This window comes from Physcomitrium patens, chromosome 20 (assembly GCF_059467195.1).
Source record: "Physcomitrium patens ecotype Gransden chromosome 20, ASM5946719v1, whole genome shotgun sequence".
Lineage (NCBI taxonomy): Eukaryota > Viridiplantae > Streptophyta > Bryopsida > Funariales > Funariaceae > Physcomitrium > Physcomitrium patens.
This window is the reverse complement of record NC_143429.1, coordinates 14,895,868-14,909,911: the sequence shown is the minus strand read 5'-3', so window position 1 is coordinate 14,909,911 and position 14,044 is coordinate 14,895,868. Positions and strand designations below refer to the sequence as shown.

The 14,044-nt window shown below is 32.4% G+C and overlaps 1 protein-coding gene across 4 annotated transcripts; it reads right to left on the bottom strand.

The window, feature by feature from the left end:
* Positions 1-2,986: 2,986 nt before the first annotated feature.
* Positions 2,987-5,801, bottom strand: LOC112272987 (uncharacterized). Of its 4 annotated transcripts, none has more exons than XM_024501256.3 (5): positions 5,462-5,801; positions 4,633-4,722; positions 4,018-4,389; positions 3,545-3,896; positions 2,987-3,317 (listed from the first exon to the last, which is right to left on the bottom strand). In XM_024501256.3, the coding sequence occupies exons 2-5, from the start codon at positions 4,687-4,689 to the stop codon at positions 3,142-3,144; spliced, it is 957 nt and encodes a 318-aa protein (XP_024357024.1). In that variant the 5' UTR covers positions 4,690-4,722; positions 5,462-5,801; the 3' UTR covers positions 2,987-3,141. The 4 variants fall into 4 exon arrangements, with proteins under 4 accessions (XP_024357024.1, XP_024357026.1, XP_090101337.1 ...); XM_024501258.3 differs by having other exon boundaries at positions 5,436-5,795; XM_090245211.1 differs by having other exon boundaries at positions 4,633-4,944; positions 5,462-5,774.
* Positions 5,802-14,044: the final 8,243 nt, after the last annotated feature.

Below are 14,044 nucleotides of genomic sequence, written 5' to 3'. Positions count from 1 at the left end.
GTGTGTGTGAATGTTTGAGTGCGTGCGTCTGAGTTCGGGATAGTCTAGAGCCTTCTTCTCTCCCCCCCTTCTTTTCTCGGTCCTACCTGGCAGCGTGGCTGTCGGACTCAGTACCTTCCATGGATGGATGAAATCTTGTTTGTGTTTTCATCTACGGTTCGTCAACGGATGAGTTGCTTGCGTGGCATGGCTTGGTTTCAAAGCACTTGTCTTTTATGTTTTTATCTTTTTCCTTTATTCCTGGTCGTGGATTTCAATATTAAGAATAAATAATAATTAGAGAAGTGTGTGTTTTTTGATGTAGTGTATCAATGGTTGATGGAGGTTGATGATATTTTTGTTCTAATTATGTCTGATTTATCAGAAATAAAATGACAAGCATTGGTGTGTTAGTGGAGTTTGATTGGATATTGTTGGTTGATGTTTTTTTAATCATGTTAAATTTTGTGTAAAGCCAAGTAAAATTTAGAGGGAATGCATTAATAGAAATATTCTAAAATACATAAATTATTGTGCAATTTTTAAGTTTAACTGATAATAGATGATAAGTTTAGTATCTGAATTATTGTTACTTTTGAATGTGCTAGAAATATGAAAAATGTGAAATTATTATTAATAACATGATCATCAATTCATAATCAAAATTAATTGCTATCTTACTTTTTTATTAAGATTTTTAAAATAATTATTAGAAATATTAATAGAAAATAGTTATATTGTCACATTTTCACATGCTACACTAGAGTGACCATATTTACATGCTTTTTTGTAAAATACACGTTTTGATATTTTTTCTATTTTTTCTATTTTTTATTAGACATAGTATAAAATAAAATGATAAATCTTTAAGATAGAAATCAAAACTAAGATCAATTTTATCAAAGCTTTCATACCAAAATACTTCATAATACATCAAATTTCTGTTTGCAATGTTTTAAATTTTAATTTGAATGAAACCAATTTTTTTTTTGGTGTTTGTAGGCAATAGGTTTTAAAAAATATATATATACCAAAATATTTGTACAACTTATTTTATTAAGAAAACAAATTATAGAAAAATTGTAATCCAATTGTATGTTTGTATGTGATATTGATTGGTTTTATAAATATGAAAAATAACAGAATTATTGATAATATATAATTCCCATAAAAAAAATCTCAAGAAGGAATTATTAAAACATTACTTATTTTTTTAATGATAATAAAATCATTTTTTTCTTATTTTTAAAAATAATTACTATCATTTATTTAGTTGGTTAATATTTTTTAGAGGGTTATTAAAGAATTGAAGCAATAATCTGATAAAATGATTACTGAATTTTATTTTTAGCACATTAAAATTAAAAATATAAATATAATTTTTAGTATTGCATTCCATAAAATTTTTTAAATTTTCTATTATAAATAATATTTTTCTTTCAACAAGAATAATATTTTTTAGATTTAGAATAAATTGTGGCAAATTTTATTTAAAAAATTATGTCTTTTTTCTAATAGAATCAACAAAATTAGTCAAAAAAAATTTAAGTATTTTTAATGGAAGAACTTGTTGAGTGAAAAACTTAATATGTATAATTAGAAAGTAACAATTAATTTTCACTTATAATTATTGTTGGAAATGAAATAATATTTTTAAAGACTTACTTGCAAAAATATCATAATTCTAAGGACTTATTCATAAATTTACAAATATATATATATATATATATGTCTTAGTACTATTATTATTACCATCATCATTACTCTCTATAAATATTGATCATAAAATTGAAACCAAGTTTTTTTAAAAAATGTATTCATTGGTGATAACACTTTAGAGAATATGTATTTACAATGACACTTACAAACTAAGCAAAAAAACAAATCCACGGGCATTACACCTACCATTGGCTATTCCTTGTTACAAAAACTCAGGATTTAGAAAGCTGATTTGAGACAAAAATGCGATTGGAAAAGCCTAGTTCACATCACTACCTCAGAAGTCCAAAACCCCATTTATTTTATCACTCTAGTAGTATTCCAATTAGGGGGTTTTAAGCATGGCACTTTCCCCAAACCAAATAATTGGGATTTAGCACTTGATATTTTGAACATCATTCAAAATATCACTATTCAAACTTTATTACCCCCCTAATATTTTGTGAAATATCACTTATTAGGCAGTGTGGTATGGAGTCAAGAGGGAAGAGAGCTAAGACAAGCGACACAATTTTTGATATTTGACCTACCTCTCTTTTGATATTTCAATTTCCAAATCACCCACCAAGTATCCTGATTTGATGAAGTATCAAGTGATATTTCAAAATATCACGGGATACTTCAAACAAATATCACCCAAAATGCCAAAAAGGCCATGTTTGAAACCACCTAATGTGTGGTTTTTTACAGCAACCAAGATGTGGGTAAGATCCATGGTGAAGACCTGTTTGCTTGCAGAACATAGAGGATTCAACTCACATGAAACGGTCCATCTGTTGCGGCGGCAGACCTGGTGAGCAGCTGGGTCCATGCTGGTCCAAGTTCTGAGGACCAATGGCGCTCAGATCCATCACTGTGCACACACTGGCCCAAAATACGGACACTGGACCAATTGTTTCCTGCTTGAAAACATTCTGGGACTCCATTGTCTCATGAAGTTGAGGGCCGTGTCACGTGCACTCTCCACACCCCTCTCTCTCTCTCACGGTTCACTGTTACAACACTGCATGGGGCATGTCCAGAATATATGCTGCAGGCTGCAACGTCTCACAAAAAGTCAAGGTATGGTTTTGAGAGTCGTTTCCTATTAAGCATAAAATAAAATGTTTCGGGTTTCAAGCACTTGATAGTTATAATTAGGATAGACCCAGAGTTGGCAGCTGCAGAAATACACAGGAACCTCATGTCCTGTCATTCATATGGGACGAAAGCGTTACAGGAGAGAAGAATGTGATCACAGAGAATGTCGCGAGGATACGCATAGTATATCAGCAATGCACGTGAACTCTTATCTAGGCAACGGAATTTCAGTCTTTGGTTAAAGTACACAGTAAACACGGTTTCGCTTTACAAAAGACGTGCTCAGATGAGACGCAGGAGCATGTTCTCAAAACGTGCATGGACTGCTTCCCGAGCACGGTGTGATGGAAAATGGTAATTGCATCACCTCAAATACAAAGAGCTGAACCACAGGGAGAACAGCACAAACTCACTGACAACTATCGCAGGTGACCCAATTCCTAATATTGGAACAATGTCTACACGCAGCCAAGACTCCACCAATCCACCCAGCAACGCTCCTGACACAAGTCCTCCAATCGTGATGAGAGCCGCTTTTCCTGCCAACGCATTAAACACTCAAGAAACCATAAGAGTGCTGTTCCATATAACCTCAACGAATTGTCTCCTTCATATCAACAGAGAAATCCGTTGCCAAGAAGTCCCATTTCAATCGTTCTGTCCATAAGAGACCAATGAAGATTCTAACCAGGATAAACCCCATGAAAGCTGAAGATGCTAATCAAGAAGAAAACGAATAGAATATGTGCTGCTTAAGGACTCTCACCTAATTTGATGTTTTGCTTCCTCAAGAAGTAAACAGCAAGTCCAAATCCAATAGCCAAAATAAATCCTGGTGTATCCTGCCCAGAAACTGCTGGATATGACGTAACTCCAGTTGCAAACACCCAAACACTCAATGCTGCGAATAGTCCTGTTTGAAGGCCAAGTTCAGAATTTGAAGGAGTTTGAAAAGACACAGGAGCGTTCTTCAATGACTTTTGCAACCATTCCGGTCCTCCACCAGATGACGACTTAGGCTTGCGAACGTCAGCATATCGGACAGCACTATCAACAACTTTTCCAGCTCGCCGCTGTGAAAAACTTTGCATCAATAGCGTGTCGTAAGCTGCCTCGACCTGAAAGCAAATCACAACCACTAGTTTTTGTGAATTACTGCATTACCATGAGGTAGGCGCAGTCACATTGCAACACGAGTGAAACATACAACTTCATGAGACAGAATCAATAAGTACTAACCTGAACAATTTGTTCTTGGTCTCCGCCAGTCTTCTCTATCATCTTCTTAGCTCTCAATATCTCTTCAAAAGACGCACCCTCTCTAACCCCAAGCAGCTGAAGGGCATTCTCTAATGACATCTCTGAAGGGAGGGGTTCATCTGCTGTCGAATCATTAGTTTGGGCATTTGAACGCAGGTTTAATTTGCCAGATACTCTCTTGATATTCCTATGAGTTTTGGATAAGCGTGCGCCCAGAAAGGTACCGCGCGAATTAAGACTACGAAGTCGTGATGAAGAGGTGGGATTTGGAGCCGCAAAAAAGGGAGAGAGAGAGGAACTGGTGACGGGAACTAGAATCGAATGTGGTGAAGTCTTCTCACAGACAATCGCCTGCGAGGCACACAAATGCTGAAATTATAAGCCTCAGTAAACAGCACCGCACAAGCACATCTATCGAGAGGTTTGCTTCAATATTATACCTCTCGGAGTTAAAAGTTGACTGTCATAAAAGAGCAAAACAAAACCAACCAGCATGAGAGTTTGAAGCCACAAACTACAGTGTGAACACAAGAAAGAAACGTATAGAATCAAACACTTTTATTCATAAAAAGAAATACATTTGGAATCACGAACCTGTTGACTGGAGCAAGATATCGAAGCTTGCGATTGCAAGTATTGCACTGGCCCCATTTTACAGTGTTAAGCTCCTTAAATAAATCGGCACTGTCAACCACAAGCTTCATGTCACATTGGCAGCATTGACTGTTTAAGAAGGCAATCCCTAGGCATCCAGAAAGACTTGATGCAAAGCGTTTCCCTCGATCAGGACGGTGATTTTATCGAGAACGGTCGCAATCCATAGGTCGCAATCCATAGGTGCAAATTGCCCGACCAAGTCGTTATATGATGCTTGGAAAATTCGAAATGGATACAGTGCTTTAATTACTGCTTCAAGTGATAGCCAAGTCATCAGTAGATTCTTTCAATTCCCAGCTATACTTGCATTCAGCCAGCTAAATTTTTGAGACGAGCTTCGACACACCAAAAAACGCAACAAAGAAAAAAAGCCGCCTGAGTGTTTGGAGGACGCTGCGATTGCCTCTTCATATATTTAGCCTTTAAAATAGTGAGTCATAGCTGGCTCTAGCTACTAATGTAGCTAATGCTCAGACGCTAGTCTATAGTTTCACAAACCAACTAGGTATAATTCCTCGCTGTATCCCACCACCGCAGCAAAATTCAAAGCAACATCTCATCAGAAACCAAGGAAAATGCTCCACCGGCTCAAATTCCTGTAATCACTCGCACAAACTTGACCAATCCATCAAACCCGAGAACCAAGCTGGTTGAGCAATGTTCCACAGACTCAACAATGGCGAAAACCCAAGCCATAGATTGGTAGTAACACGACCCACCAAAGACCCACAGAAATCTACCAGAAATTGGGCGAGGAAGCACCCACAAGGTTCGAACGCCTCCGACGAGCGCGGCCACGTCTGCACTCAATCCCCCCGGTTGAACCCAGAAAACGAAATTAAGAATTCGACGGAGCAGAAGACTGAGGATCGGAATAAGGAGCGGTGCCCCGGCGTGAGCGGAGGGTTCGGGAAAGCCCGTAGTGGGAAGAGAGGGTGGGAATGGCGTGGCCAATCCAGACAGACGAAGAGGAATCTGTGCAAGCGAACGATGCGTCAACCAGGAACACAAATCGACAGCGGGGGGTACACCGCGCGACGCCAAATTCGGGTGAGAGGAGCGGGCGTTGCGAGGCGGACGCAGGCGGGGGATGCGAAAAGGGGGGGGGGGATTGTGTGACGTGAGTGTGATGCTGGCGTGGACGGGGTGCATGGGCGAGGGAGGGAGTGAGGTGTGCAATTGCGGATCCGACATGCTTTGGCTTTCCATCCTCGTCCTCCTGGTCTGCAACAACAACAACATACCTCCCTCTTTATTCCTACGTCTTCCTCCTCCGCCGCTTACTCTTGTGGGTAATTTCCTCTCCCTCTTGTGCATCACTCCAGGACAACAGGCGAAGGGGCGTTGCGCTTGTCGGAAACGGACCCAATGCCGGGCCTGGCGAGTCTAATCCAACTAAGTTAAAGTTTTCATTTTTATATATGAAAAATATAGAAAATTGTTAATGCTACATCTCCAATTGATATTGCTACACTACAATAGTAGCTAAATAAAAACCACAAGAAGTTTGGAATGTGGGATTTGACAATTCTTTTGTTGAAAGGTTGTTAATTACATATTAGAAAGAAAAGGGCATTGAGAACAAATTCAAAACATTGGTTTTGGCCACCATGGTCATCTCTATGAACAAAGAGTTCGGTGTAACATTTAAATGAAACCTACTTGAGTATTGCCATAGTATAGTATAAGTTAACTTCCATAAATATAAAAAATAAGATAGAATTTTTATTTTTTTAATATATATATATATATATATATATATTACAAATTTGTAAAGAATTTAGTAATGTGTGCAAGTTACAAGAAACTTTGGAATTTGGTAGGAATAATGATCTAAATATTGTTACTGTAGAAGATAATTTCACCAAGATATTAAAAACCTTCTCTTGTATTTTTGTTTGAGATTGACTATCCAATAATATAAAGAAATAAGAAAACTTAAAAGTTCAACTAAGTAGATCAAAGAATCTTTTAGTAGATTTTTGTTGCATAAGAATTTATGCAACTTTAAGAAGATATCCTTAGACATTCTTGCTTGTTCTTCGAAGCCAGATGCAATTAGCAAAGATGGAATTTCTTATATCAAAGTCCTACTTTGTAAAACAAAATATCAAATTAAAACATGTTTGCACAAAGCAAGAACTTCATTTTACACAAAAAGAACAAGGTTGTCACTATTCTATTGAAGCCCATGGTTGAAAGAGGTGTTGAGGAAGTAAGGGAGGAAGAACAAGTTAAAAAATGGAAAAGTGTCATGGACATACATATTTACATTAAAAATTATTTAGATTTTAAGATTCAAATAGAAATTAATAGAAAAAAGTAAATTTGATATTTTATTATAGAGAAGCTTTGTAGACTCAAATTTGACATTCTAAGTATCAATAGATGATTAGTGGATTAAAGAATGGTCAACAAATTGGCTATGTATTGCATATGTTGGCTGCTTATGATAAAAATTGGTTATGTGGCATACATATAGGAAACTTGTATTATAAGTTAGATACGTATCTTATAAGTTAGATATGTGTTGGAGGTCTTATAGAATGTTGTTACATAGCTTCTAGTTAGATAGTGTATAGAGGCAAGAATGAGGCCTTTCTTACTCTTATCAATTCCTTTTTTGATTTCAAGATTTTATAGTTTTTTAATCTTTGAAAATAGCCTTTTAATTTCTCCTTGAATGTATATATATATATATATATATATATATATTTATAAACTCACTTTGATACACATCTCACTTGAATATTTACATTCTTTAAGTTCTTGTCTTTGTCAAAGAAAAAACACTAAGAAATAGAAGAAAAAATAACTTAGAAAATAGTATAGAAATTGATTAGAGAAAAAGAAAAAGACATAATAAGCACGAGAGATGAAGAGAGAATAAGCAAGAGAGAAGAAGAAGTAATCTAATAACATATAACAAATGCATGGATAAAAAATATTGTGTGTGTGAGAAACCAAGCACTAATTTGGTTTGATGTAATTAGCACTCAAAGAATCTTTGTTGGATAAGTTAAAAAAAACATAATAACTCCATTCAATATTTTTTATTTCAATAATATTTAGTAGATTTTTAAATGCAACCTCATACTACATACTATATTACAACATGAACTATATCCTTGATAATTAATACAATTCATTCAAAAATAGCATTATTAACATATAATAATTTATATTTTGCTATAATTATGCTATTTTCAAGAAATGATTAATAAATAATAGCAAAGTTTAATTCAAATACATAATTGTATTTATTAGACTAATAAGTTTTTAATGTCTTTATTGCATGTTGTTGAAATGACATCATTGACTTCTATATTTTTTTATTTTTTTTTTAGAAAAAAAATTAAAATAGATTATATTTAAGTTCTTAAAAAAGTACAATTTTTTTTTTATTGATAGAATCATGCCAAAGATCTTTATAATTGATTCCAAACTTGCATTCATGTCTTTATTACAAACTATTTTTTCTTCATCTACAAATCTATTTTATATGTGGCACATCAATAAGAATATTTTGATACATTATAAATACAACTTCTTACATGAAAAATGAATAATCTTCTTGTAGGAATGGAATTAAGTCATAAAAAGTTGAGCAATGGAAGCCTTTGACAATAGATTGAAAAGGTTTAAAACAAAGCATGAGGTTGGTCACTTGAATGTTGTCACTTATATTTTCTTAACTTAAATACTTTTAAATGAATATTTTGTGGCATTTTGATCACTTCAACATGTCTACTTTGATAATATCAACACTTCTTGCATAAAAAACAATCAATTGGCATTAAAACAATGACTTCAAGTATCAACACTTGATTTTTATAATATTCATAATTAGATCACTGTGCATATTAATTACTATGAGAAGGAATTGAATAGAAAGAATAGGGATGAAAAGATGTAACTTTGAAGGATATTGATGAGTAGTTTTATGATCTAGTAGTGACATATTATAATATTATAATATAATGTATTGTATTTTGTATTATTAAAGATCTATGCTTTGTAGTCTAAGAGAACATAAAAAAAAAGATGATTATTCTAGATATTTTACCATCTCATTTGGAATGCCTTGCAATCATATAATGCAAATATATCTTATAAAAAATAATATATTATACATTGAAAAATTCTATTCTCACTCACACCTTAAAACTCTACTTCATTTTTTTTTTTTTTTTTTTTTTTTTGTTTTTATATATATATATATATATATATATATATATAAATTCTGACAATAATTACTTCAATTTTCACATTGATTGCTAATACCTATTTTAGTTTGGATCCAAATCAAAAAATTACAACATGAAATTTTTTAATTCAATTGGCATTGTAATGCTTTTGTACTCCAAAAAATTTGATCTTTTAAATAGCAAAAAGAATGTTGCCATGGAGCTTTGAATTAGATACCAATGTCTTCTATGTAATGAAATCTTTTATTTTTAGAGATTATAGAAGGTTGTAAGATTAGCCTAAAAAATAGAGGAGATATTATCAAATTGAGTATAATATTTATACTTATTTTAGTAATTTAAAGATGAAAAGCTTATAAATAGAAGTAGCTTAAAATAATAGTGAAGCTACAATTGACATCCAAGTAGAGAATATTAGCATGTTGATTTTTTAAAATAAAGAAAAAAAATACATATATACAAAAAAAGATATATTATTAATTAATTATCTACAAAGAGATTATATAGCTTTTTTATGTTATAATATGGCCATTAGGTAAATTATTAACTTCCAAGATAATTTTTTTATGTGTGCGCTCTATAATTACCTTGTTCCACAAGCTATCCACACGTATGACTTGTGGCTAACTTGTTGATCAAGTTTTTAACTTTAAAGTCAACTATAAACATATGTAAAGTCAAAACAATGTCTATAAAGTTTTTAGGAAGTTTCTTTAGAAGATATTATGAAATTAATCTATTTTTATTTATTTCTACCTAATCATATAGGTAATTATTAGAATAAATATGTATATCTGTAATAGCATGTCTATGGTATTATTCTCCTATGTAGAAACAAGTTCCATGAGACATAGTCATTATATACTAAAAATGTCTAAAATACAGCAACTTATATTTGATATATACTCTAATCTTTGTTTTTTTTTTAAGATGGTTGAAAGATCCTCTCAGCCATCAATAATTTTCCATATTAGGGTGGAAAGACTACTTTGTTATTAAATCATTGTTGAGGCCTTTGTAACTCATTAGTGCCAAAATATACACAAAAGCTATAAATAAGGGTAGAAGGTAGAATATTATATTTTCTTGATCTTATTTTTTTTATAGCAAAGATTTGCTATTCTTCATCTAGATTTTGATGGATGTTGTTGATGAAAAGCCTCCACCTTCTTTGATATATTTGCAAGATTCTTTATTAGCTCTTATGTATGTTCATTAATATCCTACTTGCACTAATGAATAAGATATTCCAATCTATTTCACTGCCACTTTGAGTCTAAGACTTCTTCCACCTCAAATTCTTCATTATTATCTACTTCTACAAAAAGAAGTGGTACATATTTTCTTCTTAATATATTTATTGTCTTGTATGATTTAAGAAGTGATACATGGAATATGAAATAGATCTTCATTAACTTTGATAGATGTAACCAATAAGCAATTGGATTGATTTGTTCACAAATAGAAAAAGGTCTAATTTTACAATAGTCCAACTTATTACAAATGCAAGTAGTCTTGATATTATGATGAAGTAATCATATCCTATCACCTATGTTGAATTGTGGTTGTTTCTTGCAATAGGTATCTACGTTTTTGTTTTGTTATTCTTCAGTTTCTTTTAATTGCATCTTTTTGTTGCATGTAGCTTTGACAAATAATTTGTCAAATCTTTTATTGCACAATTATTAACTTATAAAAAATCAAAAGTTATAGATGATAATCATAATTAACAAAAAAAAGGTATTTGGTGAATAAAAGAATTTATCATGTTATAATAGGCAAATTCTATCAATGACAAAAGAACCGTCCAATCATCTTGTTAGTAGTTCATAGTGTCATATTTCATGAAATATTGCTTGAGAGTATACCAAGCACTTGGTTGTGGAAGATTGAATAAAAATTATAATAATAAAGTCTTAATTCTAATAGAATACTAAATAAATTATAATTAAACCTTAATAATGTTAAATAAACTTTAATCAAATTCAAAAGAAACCTTAAAGAAATTACAAAAGAAATAATAAAAAATCTTAAATGAATTGAAAGATAATTGACAATAAACCTTAAAAGAATCCTTAAGGAGTTCTAAAAAATATTAAAATAATTACAATATATCTTAAATAAATCTCAATGAATTTCTAATTTAATCCTAATTGAAATCTTAATGGATTTCAATAAAATCTTAGACAAATCTTAAATCCTAAATCCAACCCTAATCAAATCTTAGTCAAATTTTAAATTCTAAATCAAATCCTAAATAAATCCTAAATCCTAAATCAAATCCTAACCAAATTCTAAGCTTTAAATCAAATCCTAACCAAATCCTAACCAAATCCTAACCAATCCTAAATTCCTAACCAAACCTTAAATTCTAATCCAAATCCTAGACAAATCCTAAATCCTAAATCAAATCTTAACCAAATCTTAAATTCTAAATCAAATACTAATTAAATTCTAATCAACTCTAAATTCTAAACCATATCCTAGACAAATCCTAAATTCTAAACCAAATCCTAGAAAAATCTTAAATCTTAAACTCAACCCTAATCAAACTCTCGCCAAATCCAAAATCCTAAACCAAATCTTAGATAAATCTTAAATCCTAAATCAAAACCTAATTAAATCTTAAATTCTAAATAGGACCTTTACTAGGTATTGTACAAGATTGTTGTGATATGATCCCTATTATAGCTGAACAAACCCATTTTTTAACATATAATCTTTTTTGATAATCATACTCTTTATTTTGTGGTTGCATAGCTTCTTTGGATAATATCAAGCAGTATGTTTAGGTTCTCTACATTACAAGCACAATCCTTCTTGACAACAATGAATCTTTTCTTGATCAATATGAAGTTTGAAACGTACCACATCACTTTGCATATCTTCCACTACTAAAGGAATTTGTTGAGGAGACGTTGATGTTGCCATTGAATTATGGTGTCACGGACATATATATTTACCTCAATAGTTATTTATATAATTAAGTAGAAGTAAATAAAATAGAATAATTTCATAAAGTCTTCTAGAGAAGCTTCTCAAAAGCTTCATAGATACGGTTTTGACTTTAGATGTGTTCGTAGGTTAGAAACTTGGCCAAAAAGCTAACCATATATTGGTAGCTTGTGGAATAAGTTATCTCTGTGTAGTAGCTTGTAAAATAAGCCAACTACTTGGCGCATACATAGATAACTTGCCTTGCAAGATAAGACATGTGGCTAATAAAGTCAACACATGTTAGAGGTCGTATAGGACATTGCCATGTGGGTCTTAGTTAGATAGTATATATGGAGGCAAGAGTGAAGCCTTCTTCAATGTGGTCAACGCCTTTCTAGTCTAAGTCTTGTTTTAAGACTTTCTAGTCTTTTTCTTTTTGGCAATAGCCATTTTAGTTAATATTACATCACCTTTTGAGTGACTTTCTAGTTCTCTTCACTGATAGAAGAAAGTATTGAGGATTTCCTTTCTTCGAGATTCATGTCTTTGACAGTTTAACAAGAGTATTAACATATTTTTTTTGTCTTGTTGTAGAAGTGAGTGGTTTACCCCACTTCTATTATTGTATTTTGAAGATTGTAGAATATCCACCTTTAAACAAAAAATCATGTTTTTTAATATTGATCTTTTCCTTAAAGAGAGTGGATTATCCCTCTTTGTGGAATTTACTTTTAGAGGTTGCAGATTACCGTCCTCTTATTTAATTTTTGAATTTGTTTGAGTTGTCTATGGAAGGAAAGATTATGGATGCTACTCTCAATGGAAGTGAGAATAGATTTGCAACTATAGCAGATCTTCATGAGTTTGTCAACATTCTAAGAGTAGAAATCTCACGTATTTCCAACATGAATCATGAAACTACTATGCCTACACCTATGGAAGAAGTTCAGAGTCTGTGACAAGAAGTTGTACGGTTGAAAGAAGCAAGTAGATCAACATCACAACCAAATCTAGGGAGTTTTGCTTCTACAAGTATGCCAGGGACAAGGATTAGTATGCCTGAGAAGTTTAATGGAACAAGATCAAAATTTTGAGGATTTTTGCAACAAGTCAAGCTCTATCTAAGGTTGCATCCTTTCCAATATCCTGATGGATTTATCCAAGTCAGATTTATAGGTGCACTACTATCAAGAAGTATTCTCTTTTGCTTTGCACCTTTAATAAAAAAAGATTCATGACTCCTTTACGATTTGAATTCATTTCTAGAAGTGTTTATGGATACATATGAAGAAAGTGATCGAGAACGAGTAGTAGAGACCAAGCTTCTATCCTTATGGCAAGGATCATAATCAGCTACTACATATGTTGCTGAATTCTAAAATCTTGCTTGCAATAAGGACTGGAATGACAAAGCACGTTATCGTGTTGTAGTTCCGCTACTATATAAAAATGATGTAATTATGTACTTAATATATAATTCATTAAGTAATATGGTGAGAGCCATATTAGTAGATTTTAGTTGATTGTAGAATATAATTTGATTATTACCTTGAAAAGAGGTTGTTTAAAAATATTACTATAGAATTTGTATAACTTTAATTTCCTTTTGATAGTAGCTTTTAAGATTGGTTTTGCTTGATAGTACCTTCTAAATATTTAGAATCACCTTTGTTAGACATTGGTGACCTTTGAAAACTTCTTTTGGTTCTTCTATTTGGTGTTGAGAGCATAAATTATGTAAATCTTATAAAAAAAGGATTGAAGAAGGATTTTGGTAGCAAAGGGAGTAATTAGGGCACCAATATAGATGAATGGAGATGAATAATGAAAATCTCCATTCCTATTTGTCAAAAATCATGACCAATGGACTTTGAGGAGGCTGCCCGAGGCCATATTAGAGATTAGGATTAGTTTCTTAAGGCCATTCGAACTGTGAAGGCTGGAGTTAGAAAGTTTAGGGTTTTGGATATGGTTTTGGTACAAAATTTGTGTCATTTGGGGTTTTTATGAAGAAGTTATAGGCGCTCAAAGTTAAGATGTTAGTTTTTGGACCTACTGTCACTCTTTGGGGCATTGCACACGCACACAGATAGCAAACGAGGATCGGCGACTGGAGTTGGAGAGCGCACTTTTTCGGCTACAATTTATGCCTATATTTTGTTAAATTCCAAGCTTTGATGAAGGAGATATTGGCAGTTAAAGTC